The sequence below is a fragment of the Oryzias latipes genome, chromosome 9 (assembly GCF_053564925.1).
Source record: "Oryzias latipes strain Hd-rR chromosome 9, Olatipes_Hd-rR_3.1".
NCBI lineage: Eukaryota > Metazoa > Chordata > Actinopteri > Beloniformes > Adrianichthyidae > Oryzias > Oryzias latipes.
The window spans coordinates 3,876,485-3,892,659 of NC_136245.1; the positions used below are offsets into that span (position 1 = coordinate 3,876,485).

At 48.4% G+C, this 16,175-nt stretch overlaps 1 protein-coding gene across 1 annotated transcript; it reads left to right on the forward strand.

Moving 5' to 3' along the window:
• Positions 1 to 397: 397 nt before the first annotated feature.
• On the forward strand, positions 398 to 12,953 carry sncaip (synuclein, alpha interacting protein). Its single transcript, XM_011479682.4, has 12 exons — positions 398 to 492; positions 4,635 to 4,723; positions 5,523 to 5,595; positions 5,666 to 6,204; positions 6,338 to 6,485; positions 6,553 to 6,809; positions 6,903 to 7,082; positions 7,202 to 7,315; positions 8,011 to 8,136; positions 8,770 to 8,939; positions 9,060 to 9,149; positions 10,127 to 12,953. Exons 2-12 carry the CDS (start codon positions 4,667 to 4,669, stop codon positions 11,100 to 11,102), a joined length of 2,730 nt encoding a protein of 909 aa, XP_011477984.1. The 5' UTR covers positions 398 to 492; positions 4,635 to 4,666; the 3' UTR covers positions 11,103 to 12,953.
• Positions 12,954 to 16,175: the final 3,222 nt, after the last annotated feature.

Here is a 16,175-nt window from a genome sequence, read left to right on the forward strand (position 1 = left end):
TCTATAGAAACAGGACGCAGCCTTCAGGAAGATCTCACCAAAGGTCGTAATTTACAGGCTATATCGTTAATCTGTTGATCACTTCCTGAGAGCCTAGATTAATGTATCTGCAGCCCACTTGAAACACTTTCGACTCTGAATGAGTAAAGACAAACTAAAAAAGAGGTCTGACTGAGTTCCGCATAGCACTCTTTCTCAATTAACATAAAACGTTCTTTATTTTTGCTCAAACAAAAAAAAAAATCAAACAAGAAATACAGCACCTATAAACAACGTTGCTTTAGTATCACGTATATTTTTCCTATTTTATAAAACTTAATTTGGAAAAATCATCGTTTTCCTCTTGGGGTATGTTTCTCAGAAATCCACGCAGAGTGATACCTCTTCTACTCATCCTCTCGGAGGCTGTGACATCACGCTCTTTGTGAGTCTTTGTGAGAAAAACAGCTGGATCAGCTCTGCAAGCCGCTCCGGCCCTCGAACCTCAACAAGGTACTGTTCTGTTTAAAGAACCGGGAATGTCTGCCTCCCGGTTCCGACCCAAATTGTTTGTTTCTTTCACCAGAATGCCACGTGTAACCTAGTTTTTCCGCTACCTGGCAGGCTAACCTGCTAACACACTGATTAGCCAGCTCAGCTAACGAGCCTCGCGCCGCTGCACGCGCCGCCTCATCAGAGGATTAAAGCAGCTGAGCGGGGCGCGCGGCCCCCCTCTGAGTTCACACGTGTAATAACAGAAAAGCTCTATCTCCAGGTGAGAAGCTGGTATACAGGGAGCCGGACCAAGAGGGCGGACCAGACCGGACCGTTTAGGTCTAGAATTCTGCTGAAACCAAACAGTCCGGAGTTTAATTACATATTTGTTCATGCTTTATTATTTAATTAATAACATAATTAACGTGTTTTTAACTGAAGCAGTTTCCATTCTGTGTTTGTTTGCTCCAATTAAATGTGTTTGTACAGTAAATTTAAATTAATAAGCTATAATGAAAACCCCTCAATGTATTTCATGTTAATCTAATAATATCTAACAAGCGCACAATTATTAACTGTGGGAGGCTAGAAGAAGCATCCACCTCCTCCTAGTTTAATCCAATATTCAAGTCATCCTAAAACAGTGTGAGCGCACATTTCATCCATCCTAATCCAATGTAATCCTCCATACATGTTAATCTAATGTAATACTTGGAAGTATGTGGTGGATCCTCGCTAAGCAGCAGAGCTTTTCCTCTTTCCTCTGTGTCTTTGGTAGTTCTGGAGGAGCTCTGGTCGTCATGAAACTTTGTGCTCTAAGGTCTGTCAAAACTCTGCAGCGGTCTTTTACTCATGTTGGTGTGCTGGAGCAGCGTTGCGGTGTTTTGCATGACAGAATCTTAAGCTGCTGGGAGTTGGAGTTCATTTTTGGCTCTGGGAGGGGTTTGGCCCCATCTCAGCAGAGAAGCGTGCAGCCTCACTTTTGACGTTTCTTTGTCCCCCCCCCCCCTTGTTTCTTTTCTTATTGTTTCTGCCTTAAAGGATCAGGTGTTGACATAAACAGCAGACGAGCGCTCGCCCCATACGTGCACACTAACGCCGTCACCCCCGACTTAGAGCTCAGAGGGTTCGCAGAGCTGCAATCTGGGGTTTTTATTTAGCCCGGCTGAGTTGGGTGCTCACTCCCACGCAGTCCAAAAACAGCTCCACACAAGGAGGCATGAAGCATTCTCCAGGGAGGGGGGTTGTGGATCTTAGTTTGACAAAAAACAAACTTCACGATTCGTTTTTTCAGGCTGACTCTCGTCTGTAGACGATTCCAGCTGTCAGGGAGCCGTGGATCGGTTCAATGAAGACCTGTGCGTTTAAAGCAGACTGTTTTATTTGGGATGAGGCTTCCAGAGGGCGGATCTGTTTGACAGATCTGTTCCAGAGAGAGATGAAAGCAGCTGTAGGCTCCTCTGCACATCTGGACCTCGTTCAGGAGCAGAACTCTGCCCCATCAGCCATCAGGTTCCTCTCATCTGGATCTGTTCTTCATGGCTGTCCAGAGGAACACTGGTTCCTCCTGCTTAGACCTGGGTTTGGATGTCGTGTGAGGAACACATCAGCCTGCATTCATGTAACATGATGGAACGGGAGATTCAACATCTCATTACTACATGGACATAGTGCCCCCGCCCCCGCATTCCAAACAGGAAGGACCTGCTAAAATCCCATAGACCTCAATAGAGAAATAATCAGCTGTTGCTCAGTCACTCTATTGTTCTGGATTAGGGCTGCACGATCTGAGGAAAACTCGCGATTTTCGATATTACTGATCAACATTGCGATGATGATATAACTTGCGATACATGAACAAATGGCAGGGCAACCAAAAACATCGTTTCCAATTCACTGCTACAGTTTTAATTTAAAAAGTCAAAATAACTTAAATTATACAGCAAATGACCCAAGGCCACACAGGAGGGGAACATCTAACATCAAAGGGTTTCGTGCGATTGGTCAACGTCGTGAAGAGGGTTCATCCGTCCATCCATTGGTCAAATGCATAAATGGATTTTTTTTGATTCATTAAATACTTCAAGCTTACTTCATAAGATTGTTTTAGCACATTTAATGTAACCATTTAGTGCAATTTTTACCGTCTTTTGCGATATTTGATTGCACTACTTGATATCGCCATAACAATAAATTTGCGATTTATGTGCAGATCTATTCATGATTCTTTATCGCATGTTGTTTAAGTTATAACCTAACCAATCAGATGCCTCAGTAAAGGCTTGTGGTGCCCGCTGGCCCCCTCCTGGAATGTTTGATTGACAGACAGACCACTCACTGTCCTTTGGCTCCAACATGGCGGTGTCCGTATCGCAGAAAAATGGCGACAGAATTGGGTTCATTTGGGCTGGAGCCGGAGGTGAGGCATTTTCTATGGGTGACGTCTCACTCGCTCTGTCCAGTTCTCTATATGCTACAGTTCAGTGGCTCATTGCAGCCCAGCGGCAACCGTTTCCTTTTTTGTTGAGGATGATTTAAAAGAAAAAGTAACTGTAGTCAGATTAGTTCACTGAGTTACTTCTAGGGGGCTTGTGGCTCTCCGTTCCCAACAGTCTGGCTCAGAATGTGATTAGACTTATAAAACCGCTGCACTGGGGGGGAATTTCTATGTTCTACCAACTCTGTTTTATTTATTTTTTTATTGATGCTGCTCTCAAATGTGTGTGGCTACTTGATTGATCGGAAACTTTCAAATTCTCTGGGCGTGTTCCAACCGCTGACTGTATGAGAACTGGACTGAGTGTGACGACGCCCACTAAAAATGCTTTACTCCCGTCACCAACCAAAGGAATTCAATTAAGTCCCAATTTTTCCATGTTACGGACGCCGCCACGTTGGAGCCAGCCGACGACAGTGAGCGGCGATTGGTCCGGTCTGAGTCAAGGTTTTTATGGCCACCACTCTTGCGAATCAGGAGTGAGCTTCTTGTAAAGCCACACCCCTTCTACTTGAAAGTGGGCTAAGGAGAATCTGTCAGTCTAACGGTACTATTATTGAGGCATCTGATTGGTCAGTTTATGACTCGAATAACTTGCTCTACAGAAAAAAGAGGATTATCCAGAACAGGTATCAGAGCAAGAATGGGTGTTCTGACCAATAAAATGACTGAGTAACAGCTGTTTACTTCTAGAAGTCTACAGGATTTTAGCTTCTTGGAGCCAGCAGGTACTTCCTGTTTGGAAAGCGAGGTGGGAGGGGTCACACAGTCCAGTTCTCAAATGTATAGTCAATGGTTCTGGCAACTGACAGGTGTGGTTGTCCCGCCCATTTTGCTGTTTCTTTTGGAACAGTTGGGGCTTGATGATGTCAACAAGATGGCGTCAGAAGTGAACAATGGCTTCAGATCAGTTTATTTGCCCAACATGACTTCAGGGTTTTGGGTCACATCTGAGCCGGACCCAAAAGGGGTTTTGATGTGTTTAGGAGACAAAAAAAAGGTTTAAGTTTTCTGAACTTTAAATGAAAACGAACAAAAAAACATTTGAACCCAAAAAGATAAGATTTTTGGTAGTTTATCAGTGAGCAACAACTTTCCTCTGTCCTATCAGCACCATAGTCAGAGGCTAGAAATTCCTAAAGCTGGTGGATTTTAATACATGAGAAGTCGAGATAAAAAATAAGAGCTGGGAAACCTGAGCTGTGTGTCAGCAGGGGTCTGACCTGAGCTTTTTGACTCTAGAAAAGATGGGAACTCTGTTCTTTTGTAACCATGCATGCTCTGAAGTCGGGTCAGTGAAGCATGCTGGGAAGCGTGCAGGTCCATGGCTGCTGCTTGGTTCAAGTCAGTTCTGGCTCTGACAGGGAGTCACGCTGACTAATCCTGATTATCCTGTCAGCTGCCTTTGATCAGCACAGCTCAGGTTTAGCTCCAGGACAAAGGCGCCGTTTTCCCCTTTTCCCAAAAACACAAGTGACTCACTTCCTCATGTTCTGCTGGTTTTCTGTGCAGAAGCTTGCTTCAGCCCAAACATTGAATCCTGCTTTTTCCTGCGCCCACTTCCTGTCTTGCTGTTTCTGCAGATTGGATCGCAGCTGAGTGGGTGTGTTTTTCAGAGGTGACTGACTGAAAGTTGTGTGTGTGTGTGTGTGTGTGTGTGCAGGTTGGCTGTGAGGCTGACGATGTGGTGGGAACATGGAGCCTCCTGAGTACCTGGACCTGGATGAGATCGACTTCTCTGATGATTCAGTGGTCAGTATCTCGAGCAGAAACGACACAAACTCAACCGGCGTCTTCCCCACACCTTTCTACCTCAATGGGCTTTTCTTAAACCTTAGTCCCAGCTGCTCTTATGGGTGGATACATGCTGTCAAACCCGTGGGGGGGGGCACACAGGGGGCTCGCACAAAACTTCAGTCGTAGACAACTCGGTGAGCCCGTAGAGAGAAAATGTTCATGCACATTTTTTCTACGGGCGTGCAGCAGGTGGTCGTAGTTAAGAGATTTTTGTAGTTATACTTTTCTATATACTTTTAAAAGCAATTCAGTCACTACTTTTTTGTTTTTTTAACAGTGATGATGATGTCATCAATTTCACGAAGTTGAAATTGTTTGTTAAAGAGGTTTTGCGATGACCATTTATGAATCCACTATCTTCTGAAGGTTAAATGGTTGGTTTATTAAAAAAAAACATTTAAATACATTCTTTTGGCCAAAACGCAATGCATTGTGGTCTATATTCGCTAATCCAGTGAGCATCGATGCACACTAGTTTTTTCGCAGAGACACTCGATTTTCGAATTGTAGATCCAAACAAGCACTACAAAAAGTCAAACGCACTATGTAGTGCGATATGTTGTGAGTCGTGAAGGGATTTGCACACAACACTTGTGTTCTTATGACCGTGCAGACAGGAAATGACATCATAGCGGGGTCACAGGAAGGGTCACTAGGGTTGAAGCGGTTTCTCCTCGCCCGTTTAATTCCTGCAGCTTGGTGTTTATATGATGAGCTCAGGGTCTCACTGCTCGCACCCCCCGTTGTCCCGCAGTACGCCGTCTCCTCCCTGAAGAGCATCCCTGCGCTGTCCCGCAGGAGCGATGTGCCGGCCGAGGACAGAGCAGGTGTGTTTGATCCTGCCTCTCTTCCCTTGGCGCTCACCGCCTCACACACTCACCTGTTTTCCTCCCGCAGCTCCGCCCATCAGCTGGGGCCGCAGCGTCTCCTCACACGGCGGTGGGGGGATCAAACCGGGGGGGCTGGCTGAGGTCCACAGTAAGTTTCGGCCGGTGAAGAGGGTGTCCCCCCTCAAACACCAGCCCGAAACCACAGACTCGGACTCTGAGGGGAAGGACCAGGCGCTGGGGGAGCAGGAGGAGCTCGGCAAAGATGGCCCCACCTCTGTCAAGCACTCCAACCCCCCCACACCGCTGGATGGGTCTGGGATGAAGGTGAAGGGGCCCAGCAGCAGCATGGGGGAGGGGGGCGGCCCCCAGGCTCTGTTCGGGGAGCTGGAACACTACGACCTGGACATGGATGAGATCCTGGACGTGCCTTATATCAAGTCCAGCCAGCACGTGTCCACACTGCCTCGAGCCCCCCTCGACAAGCGATCTGTGATGGGGGGTAATGCGGGTGGGGGCACGCTGGAGAGGAGTCGAGGGGGGGTCCTGAAGAGCTCCGGTCTGCCCCATAATGAGCCTGTGAGTTTGGGCAGTAGCTCGCAGACGCAGGTGAGTCCTCTGTCAGAAAGTTAGTCTGTTTCAACCCGCCCAAACACACACGCCCCACCTCCACCTACACAATAATGGGTGTAAAACATGGGGGGGGGGGTCTTAAACCTGTGCTGTCTCTGTTTTCCTCCAGTTCTGTGTTCTGTCTCCGCTGAAGTGGTCAGATCTACGGAAGTCCAGGTCCATGGATCCAGACCTCCACCTCCTCAACCGTTCTCCAGGTGGGGGGGGTTACCAGCCGGAGCCTCTGTCCTCCTCCCTCGCCTCCTTCTCAGATGCAGGTGGGGCCTCAACCTCTCCGCTCTTCCCACGTAAACACAGAAAGTCACTAATCGGACTCGTTTCCAGACAAGCTGCTGTCTGCTCGCGTCTTCCCGGACTCCCAGAGACCCCCCATGGATCCTCCGGGGGGGTCAGGACTGGTCTTCCCCCTGCCGGGCTGCAGCTTGAGCAGGCAAGACAGCACCAAGGTGAGGACCCCTAGTGCTGGAAGTGGAGCAGTGGCACTGAGAGGCTTTGGAATAGCAGGAGGGGAGGTGGATGAGGAGACCAAAAAGAAGCAGAACATCATCAACATCGTCAGGGAGGGGCAGATCTCACTGCTGGTCAGTCACACCCTCACTGTTTATTAACAGGCGTCCTCAGCGCTGCCTTCCTCACCTGCATCCCCCCCCCCCCCCCCCCCTTCTCCTCCTCAGCCTCACCTGGCGGCAGACAACCTGGAACTGATCAGGGACGAGGATGGAAACAACCTCCTGCACGTCTCCGCCTCCCAGGGCCACGCCGACTGTCTGCAGCATCTCACCTCTCTGATGGGGGAGGACAGCCTGAACGAGCGCAACAGCCAGCAGCTGACGCCCGCCGGCCTGGGGGTCAAGGTCAGTTCCTGTCACGGTGTGCCAGGTCTGCGCCCAAAATTGTGTTGATGCAAACACGAGTGGAGATTGGCTCAGAGAGGAAGCATCATCCTGACTGAATTCACCCCGACTGTGTGCAGAACGGTCATCTGGAGTGTGTGCGGTGGATGGTGAGCGAGACGGAGGCCATCGCCGAGCTCAGTTGCAGCCGAGAACATCCCAGCCTCATTCATTATGCGGCTCGATACGGTCAGGTACGATCCAACGTCAAATCAGAACCCAGAAATCTGTTCCTGTCAAGGACTTTATCCTTCACACACATGAAATGATTTCACACAAAGACGCCTGTCGTGGGTCAATAAAGGCAGAGGCGCCAAGGTGAAAGTATTCCTGTGTTTAATGCAAGAACAGAGCACAACAACTGCTCCACAAAGGCCAACCAACATATGTTTCTCCACCTAGACTCCCACACTCCACTCTGACACCTGTAACAGGTCCTCTTTAAAATGGTAAGCCCCTCCTCCAGGGCGTAGCTCTCCATCAGTCCAAAGGAAGAAGGAAAAGAGTTTTACATTGTTCAAAAACATAAACATTCAGAAACAAACAGTTTCATACAAAGAAACATTCTGTGTTCATTACAAAGAAATTCCAATAACCCTTAATAAAAATAAATACAAACAAAGACCGATGCGTCACATGACCCGGTGTGTCGATGACCACTTCAAGGTAAACAAATGAACTCTAATGATGGCGTCGTGTGTGATTCGTGTAAATGTATGCGTGAGGATGATGAGTCGGCAACCTAGTGTGCTACCTGTAGGGGAATAGGAACGGAAAGAAGAAGGTAAGTTAATGTAGATGATGTGTTTACTGGTCCCTGCGTGCGCGTCAACTGCTGTTTTGAAGGAGCCCCCCTCCTCAGCATCCGTCTGTCTGTCTGTGTGTCCAGGAGAAAGTCCTGCTGTGGCTGCTTCAGTTCATGCAGGAACAGGCCATCTCTCTGGACGAAGTGGATCAGAACGGGAACACGGCCGTCCATGTGGCAGCTCAGTACGGACACCTCACCTGCATACAGGTGAGCTGAACATCCTGTAGTGACGAACACGTCAGTATCAGGCAAAGATTCATTTGTCCAAACAAAATTCATTTCAAATCCATCAAATAACATGTAGAGACTTTTTGTACCACGACTGAGAAGTTTTTCACCTTTTTGTTTTGTTGACTAAAAGAGGAATAAGGAGAGCAGCACCAAGACTTGTAAATGAGATTCTATGGATGTTCAGGATCAGCAGGATGGTTTTCCGGGTGTAACTACAGCTGGAAGAAGTTACCACAAAAACTAGGCCGAGTGCACTTCAGTACTGTGATCCGCGGCTTTGCTTTTATTTTGAAAATAACTAAATAAAGAGCCAGTCACTTTAAAAATGCTTCAGACTTTGAGGAGTTTCTGTCATAAACAAAGCTCCATACGTTGTTACTGCATTTTTCCCATGATCCCGTCTCGCTCATGAAGCCATGACATCCTTCCTGTCCATGAATCTCATGCCCAGACAAAACCTCTACTCTGAGAGTAAACCAAACAGGAAGTGTGGAAGCAATCGCTGTAAAACTCAAACTGGCGGAAAGAACGAGTGAACTGAGTCTTTGCAAGCTTCATCAGCTCTCGTCAGACTCCTCCTGGTTCTGATCTGAGCTCACTTGTGCGCAGACTCTGGTGGAGTACGGCTCCAACGTGACGGTCCAGAACCAGCAGAGCGAGCGGCCCTCCCAGAGTGCTGAGCGGCAGGGCCACACCACGTGTGCCCGGTACCTGGTCGTCGTGGAAACATGCATGTCGCTGGCCTCGCAGGTGGTCAAACTCACCAAGCAGCTCAATGAGTAAGTTGTCGTGTGTTTGGGTCAGGAAACCTGTCCAGAGCTGGTGGACGGAGGGAAAAGTGTCTTTGACGATGCAGAAGCAGTGAAGGCGCCTTGAGCTCCTCTGGCGTTGCTTTGCAGGCAGGCGGCAGACAGGGTCAGCTTACAGAAGCAACTCCAGAGACTGATGGACCCCAACAAGGGAGAGGGGACGCCATCCAGATCTCCCAGGTACCACAAACACACCACAGACTAAACTTCACAACTTTAGGACTCACTGGTGATGCCAGCGTTGGTTCGTGACGTCTTGATGTCTTCAGCAGTGGGTGGAGTCCAAAACCAACATGGAGGTGAATCTGATCGGTTTCCTCCTGGACTTTATAATATTTGTCTTATTTGCATCGAGTCAATAATGAAAAGTTCCTGTAATTTTATTTTTTCCCCTCCTCGGACTAATGTGGGACAGCAAGTCATCAAACTGGGTCACAGAGAGACGGAAGTAGCGCTGAAAGCGTCCGTCATTCAGACGCAGCTCCTGCAGGAGACGGTGAAGCTCACCGCCTCTGATTGATCTCTGAACCCAGACATGGAGACGCGATTACCGGTGCTTTTGTAGAGCTCTTCAAAATAAATAAATCTGATCTCCGAACATCATCTGTGTCATCCGCAATGTAACGATGAGGCTGAACACTTTTGCAGTAGCTCCGCCCATATGGGGCGGAGCGGCAGATGTATGAACACAAGTGTCCAGCCGTGAATCGGAAGCCCGTCTGAATAAAGGCAGAGGACGCAAATTTAATAAGCCAATTGTGTTTGTGAACACAGCATCATCTGTCCCATCGCTTTACTTTACTTTACTTTGAAAATCCGTTTTGAATGAGAAGAAAACACAGAACGTGAAAACTATGGAGGGAAAAAACAGCCAAGCTTCGTTAATTGCTTACTTTCATAAATAGTTCTTGGAATAAGTTTATATCAGAGTAACAATACTTAAAATTAGTTATCTGAACCGACCAAAAACACTAGAACCAGTTTATTTCCAGTTTCTGTCTCACTTCTTTGTGTGAAACAGATCTGAAAGGTCAAAGGTCGGAGGTGATTCTCAGTCGTTTTTCTCTTCTACAGTCTTGACAAAACACTTCAGTTGAACGATGTCCAGGGATCCATTTACTGTCTGATCCATCCTCGTCTCCCTCTTTGAACTCCAGCTCCCATCAACCCTCAGTGGAGGCGTGGCCAGAGATGATGCTGACAGCGGAGGGGACGCCCGGCGACACCCACTGGTCAGTTCGTCAGGGAGGGGTGGGGCCCGATTCTGTGCTGCGTCAGCTGCTGGGAAAGGACGTGCCTGACTCCCTGTGCCCCCGGGAGAGGCTGCCCCCCCCGGCAGGCCTTGGAAGAGAGGGCCCCGGACCCGCTGGGGGCCGCAGGCTCGGACTGGTGGAGAGGCGGGAGCTGAAACTGGCCAGGCTGAAGCAGATCATGCAGCGCTCCTTAAGCGAGTCCGACTCGGATGGGTATCCACCCGAGGAGGGCAAGAACCAGGGGGGGGCGCACCCAAACACGCAGAGGCCGGATAGGCCCACCCACCTGCCGATCGCAGAGGAAGAACCCGGACCAGACTCCCTCCACCTTGTGACGAAGAAGCAGCTCTCTGCCCCCTCCTCGTCAGCAGAGAGGAGGCTGGCCTTCTCTCTGAACGGATCCAAGTCTGCAGACAGCATCGGCGTTAACTCCTCCCCCACCTCCAGCGACCCCGAAGCTGCTGACGGGAAAACTCCGGAGACACCCAACGACGCGCATGACGGACAGAAAGTCGCAACCAGCCCCAAGAGCGCCCTAAAGTCGCCCTCATCACGCAGGAAAACGTCCCAGAACCTCAAGCTGAGGGTCACCTTTGATGAGCAGGTCCACAAGAGCTCCAATCAGGAAGCAGAGCCTTCCAAAGGCCCGCAGGGGCGGGGGGGCACCTCAGCGGGGGGCTCCGAAAGCAAGCGGCCGTTCGGGGCGTTCCGCTCCATCATGGAGACGCTGAGTGGGAATTCCAACCACAACAACAACAATACTCAGGCAGGCTCCGCCCCCAAACCAGCCACCTGCCAGGGCTCCCCCAGCAGGAAGTCAGAGGGCAAAAGCAGCCCAGGGGGCGGAGCCAAGAGCAAGAGCAAAAGCAGTAACGTTTGAGGAAGCTGATGAGGCGAATCCTCTCACTACTTAATGCCACTATAAAGGGCGTTTGCCGTTTTTTTCGGGGTGTCCAAATTCTCAGAGTCCTGAAATTTTCCCAGAAGCCTTTGCTGAGAACCAGACTGGCAAACTGGAAAATACAGACCACAATGCATTGAATTTGAACAGTTTTTTTAATTAAAAATGTAAATTAATGTTTCATAAATCATCTAAATTTTTATTGGAGAACCCAAAAAGATTCATAAGTGACTTTTTTTAAAATGTTGATCAGGTTTTCACTTGAGAAGATGGGTGACGTCATATTTAAGTTCAAGTGAGCACGAGTCAGAGCTGCACTGAAGTCCAGCGATAGTCCTGCACCACGTGGTCGTTTAGGGAGTCGGGAGGGAAGCAGACACAGAGTTCATCGCCATGGAGAGGTGCAGGTGGGCGGGGGGGCTGTGTCTCTGTCCGGGGGGGGGATCCTCTGAGCTGTTTGTTCAACTGGATCATTGCATTGACTGTAAATGAAAACTGGACTGAGTGAGTGTGAGGTCACCCATGGAGAAGAACTCACTTCCAGTTCCCGCAAAATGAAGTCGGACCACTTTGGAACCAGACATTAGTTAGCAGTGATTGGGCTGAATCGACGTTTTTCTATGGCAACCACTTGTGCCTGTTGGAAGGCCACGCCCCTTTGGGCTACACCGCATACTTCTATTGAGGCATCTTAAAAAAATATAAACAGATGAGGATTATAAAGAAAATGTTTTTTAAATAAAGGCATCAGATCCAGAAAGGTTCTTGTGACCAATGAGTAACGACTGTTACTCTATAGACGTCTACGGGATATTGGCTTCTTGGAGCCAGGGGGTACTTCCTGTTTGGAAAGCGAAGGAAGGGTCTCAGAGATTGGCAACTCCAGACATCCGAGCGCTACTGGTGACGGATTACCTGGTTCAGGTGTTTCCAGCCAACGGGAACATGCCAGAGCGGGGTATGTTGGAAAACATGCATGCGGCCCTCGAGCCGCCCATCCTGGAGTTATATGCCATAGAGAGGGGGGGTTAGAAGGCTTCAAATGAGCAATGATGATGATGATGATGAAGGGGCGACATCTTTGCTGGCTTTCTGAATCAATTCAGACTTACAGCAGCAATTCAGTCAAATTCTGGTTCTTTTACTCATTTCCATTCAAAACGTCTTAAACTTGTTAAAATGATTAAAGAGAGGATGTGCAGTTTGAAAAAAAATAATGTTAAAGCTGCTTTTGCCAGAAAAAGATGAATTTAAATGGATTCAGTTGATTTTCAGAGTCGGCTCTCCTGAACAGAAACGGCTGTGAGGAAGAGCTCTGCAGGATGAAGGACGTTTGGATTTAGTTTGAATTTGTCACTTTTGTTTCTTCTATTGAAAGGAAGAGTCCTTGTTCTTTTTGACTTATATTTATGTTTCTGCACACAGTTATGATTTATGATAAACGTGCACAGTGTTAACATGTAACAGCACAACAGAAAACCACTGTATATATATATATATGTTTGTATTTAAGTTTTCTTTGCTTTGACTTGTGTTAAGGATCTATGCAGTATTTTTGCATGAAGTAGATAGGTAGGTAGCTGTGTGATTTTCAGACGGGGGGGTTCAACGATGCACCTTCTACCAAGTATTGATGGATGATGAGGATGATGATGAAGGCTGAGAAACGTTTAATTGTAAGTGAAGCTCCTCTCCTGACTGAAAAAGTGAAGCTGGACTCACAGAAAAGCTGCTTTTCAACATCACTAATGAGAGCTTTAGCCTCTTTTTATGGAGCTGACTTTGATCTGACGTGTTTACAATAAACATTTGAGGTTTCAAAAGAAAAAACATCTTTGTTTGAAGCAACACCGATCAGTTTATTACATTTCTATTTCCAATTAAAGTGGTCTGGTTATGAAAAATGAATTTTCTTAAAGCCACAGAGGGCATTCACACCGGCACAGACGACGGGCTGCAGACGAGATGACGTCATCGACCAAATAAGCAATTTCCCCAAACCGTAACCCAAAAGTGTTCAGAATTGTAAAAGAAACATCGGCCAGAGGGTCTGCAGGACCGTGTTTGCTGCCCTCAGGTGGACAGCAGTTGGAACTGCAGGATGGGTCCAGGTGGTTTCAGTCCTCACTTCTCTAGCCCTTGTGCTATCAACGGCACATTAACGTTGGAAGTGGGGTCCAGATGACCCCACAAGACGGTGAACCTTTTTTCTTCAATGATTTTTGATCCTCACTGGTTTCCAAGGATTACATGAAATCCTCTCCACCTTTGTCAGGGTAGCGATAACACGTCAATGTAAAGGTGGGGTCAGGACCCCCCCCCCTCCCCGTCCGATTGAGATGGATGCCTTGTGTGAATTGTTGTGTCCTCTAATTTAGCGAGCGATTCATAACGCCGCCTGAATGTTGGCCGCCCCCACCGCCGCAGCAGGATCAGAAATGGTCACTTAACGGCGTGCGATTTATGGTTTTTGGAGGACAAATTGGCCTTTGATGGTTCCCACGCGGCGGGCAGCGTTCCCCAGGGGCTGCGAGAGGGGGGGGGGGGCTGTAATGGGGCCCCTTCATCATGGCCGTGCATATGAAACATGAGCCCCACAATTAGTGAATCAGCACGTTAACCTGGGGGGGGGGGGGGTCCCCGCCTCCAAACGGCCCCCCCTGTCCAGCAGAGGTGAAGTTAAACTGATAAATTAGGACTCGTTCATTGAACAGCAGTCTGAGTCGATGCTGGGGGGGGGCTCTGCTACCACTAATTGGTTGGCTGTGTTTAGATGGAGGGTTGGGGGGGGGGCACACAGAAAGTGGCTGTGTTCCGACACGAGCGGCAAAAACGGACGAGACGAGCGTTGGAGCTGACAGCCGTTCAGACGGGTGTGGGGGGGTCATGTATGGATTTTTCTGTCTGTTGTTTCGGCTTATTTGTGTGCTTCTTTTACTCAGTCAATCAAATTTAATTGACACCGCTGGGCTGTGGCCGGGGGCCCCGCGGCATGCTGGGATGACAGGCCTTTAATGCCAACCACAGCAGAGGAGGTTCTTCTGCCGGTGAAGGGTGGACCGTCCGGGGGGGGGGGGACAATTCCTCAGACCGTCAGTGGCATTAATTGATGCGATGACGGCCATGATGGATACCAACCATCCCAACCTTTATGAAAAACGCTAATTAGACGCCTGCCGCTCTGCCCAGACTGCTGAGGATAAACACCATTCATCTTCTGTGGGGTGGGGGTAAGGGGGGGGGGCACACAGACAGACACGCAGCATCATTGAGATGCAGATCTTACATGTAGTTGAAGCGGCAGGAAGGAGGGTCCCTGTTTTATCCCCAAACCTGGAGCCAGATTTGCTGGAGGGGGGAGGCTCAGACCCATAGCGATGAAGGCGACCGAACCCAAACCGAACTGGGACTTTCCTCTGTGCTGCAGCTGCTGCACCTGATGCCCCAAACACGTTTTCTTTAAACAGTCAAAAGGACTATTTTGTTATTGTTTATTCAAATATTTGGTGCTCCATCTTTCTGCTTCGGCTCTGTTATGGTGTGCAGTTCCCCAACGGGACAGCAGGGGGCAGCATTGTAATTCAGAATCACTGCCAGAACCAGTGGACCTCATTTTTCTGGCATTTGGCCGCTGAAGTGACGGTGGTTCTGCTGATCCGAGCCTTGTTTGTTTGTTTGGTTTCCCTCATGACCCCCACCCCCCTCCCCGCACCACACAGACGGGCTCAGGCCGCTCTGAAATGTCAGAGATGCATCTTTGTAAAAGTAGAAGATCCTCAGAGCTTCGTGTTAAAAGGATGAGAAAAATGCAGGAAACCATGGCAACGGCTTCTCTGATGTAATCCTAAAACTAACTTTTTTGTTGTTCTACAACCTACTGTAATCAACTTAGAAATGTTTTTCTTTTCCTGCATTTTGTTTGCAGAAAATATCAAATATGCCCTGAAATGATGCCAAAACTTACATGGATTCATTAGAACAAAATTAGATTTTGTTTGTTTGTTTACATTTAGGTGGAAAACCTCAGATCTGGCTGAAGATCTGGAAGAAGCTTCTAGATCTAGATCTTCACCGGTTCTTCTCCAGATTGGCATCACTAAACTCAACATGAGGGTTGGGTTTTGGTAAAAGCTGAAAGCCCAATGGAAGATGATGAATGTTCAGGAATGTTTTCTTTTCTTCTCATTGATGAAGAGTTTTTATGGATTTCTGAATCCCAATACCGTAATGAAGTTCACCTTTGCGAGACTCTTGATTTCTTCCTTGATGTCATCCAACTGTCAGTCGAGTCCTGTTTCCCTGAAACCAGTGTTTGCCCCGCCCCCTTTAATGTCTGCTGACTGATCTCTATGAACCTCCGTCACGGAGCTCAGTCCCGCTGAGTCCCGATTGGCTACAGAGTCGGTTCCTCAGGAAGCCCTCTTTGTCAGGTGTGAATGCTCACCTGAGCTCCGGATTGGACCAAACAAGTGCGCTGCGGTGCGGTTCACTTCAGTGTGAATGCAGACGGACCAAAGAGAAGAAGAGAACCAAAGGGAGTAGAGGAAGCAAATTTGAAGATGCATGTATTCAAATAAATAGATCAAATGTCAAAACACTCAGGGGGTACATGTGGTGCAGTGGAGAAGTTTTTGGTTGTCTTTGAGAGTCCAGACCTTCACTGAAGACCAGCCTGAAAACCTGAGCCATCAGAGAAACTTCATCTGAAAAATGGACGGAGACTTCTGGCGTTCTGGCGTTTGTTTTTCTCCTCAGACATGCTGCTTGTGTAAAGAATCCTGATCCGGAACACATCTGAGGTTCTTTACCTTTGTTGGTAAACGACACCCCGGCGGCTCAATTAGACCGAGCACAACTTGATAAGTAGGACTGGTTTTGTTTGAGCTGGAACATTTTTACCGAGGTGTTTTATGGAGTACATTTCCTCTAAGCGGACTCGGTGGATGGCAGCACGGACCCCCCACCCCCCTAAACTCTGCAGCTTAAATGATTTGGTGGTTCAGGTTCTGAGAGTCAACCCTTCTGATGGCTGCTTCTCCCTCGCTCTGTTAT

What these genes read in the sequence shown, in the direction of transcription:
- sncaip (XM_011479682.4), top strand. Translation starts at nt 4,667, where the DNA reads ATGGAGCCTCCTGAGTACCTGGACCTGGATGAGATCGACTTCTCTGAT. An exon ending in GCCGGCCGAGGACAGAGCAG is followed by an intron (nt 5,596 to 5,665) that starts GTGTGTTTGATC and finishes TTCCTCCCGCAG; the next exon opens with CTCCGCCCATCAGCTGGGGC. An exon ending in ACGCCATCCAGATCTCCCAG is followed by an intron (nt 9,150 to 10,126) that starts GTACCACAAACA and finishes TTTGAACTCCAG; the next exon opens with CTCCCATCAACCCTCAGTGG.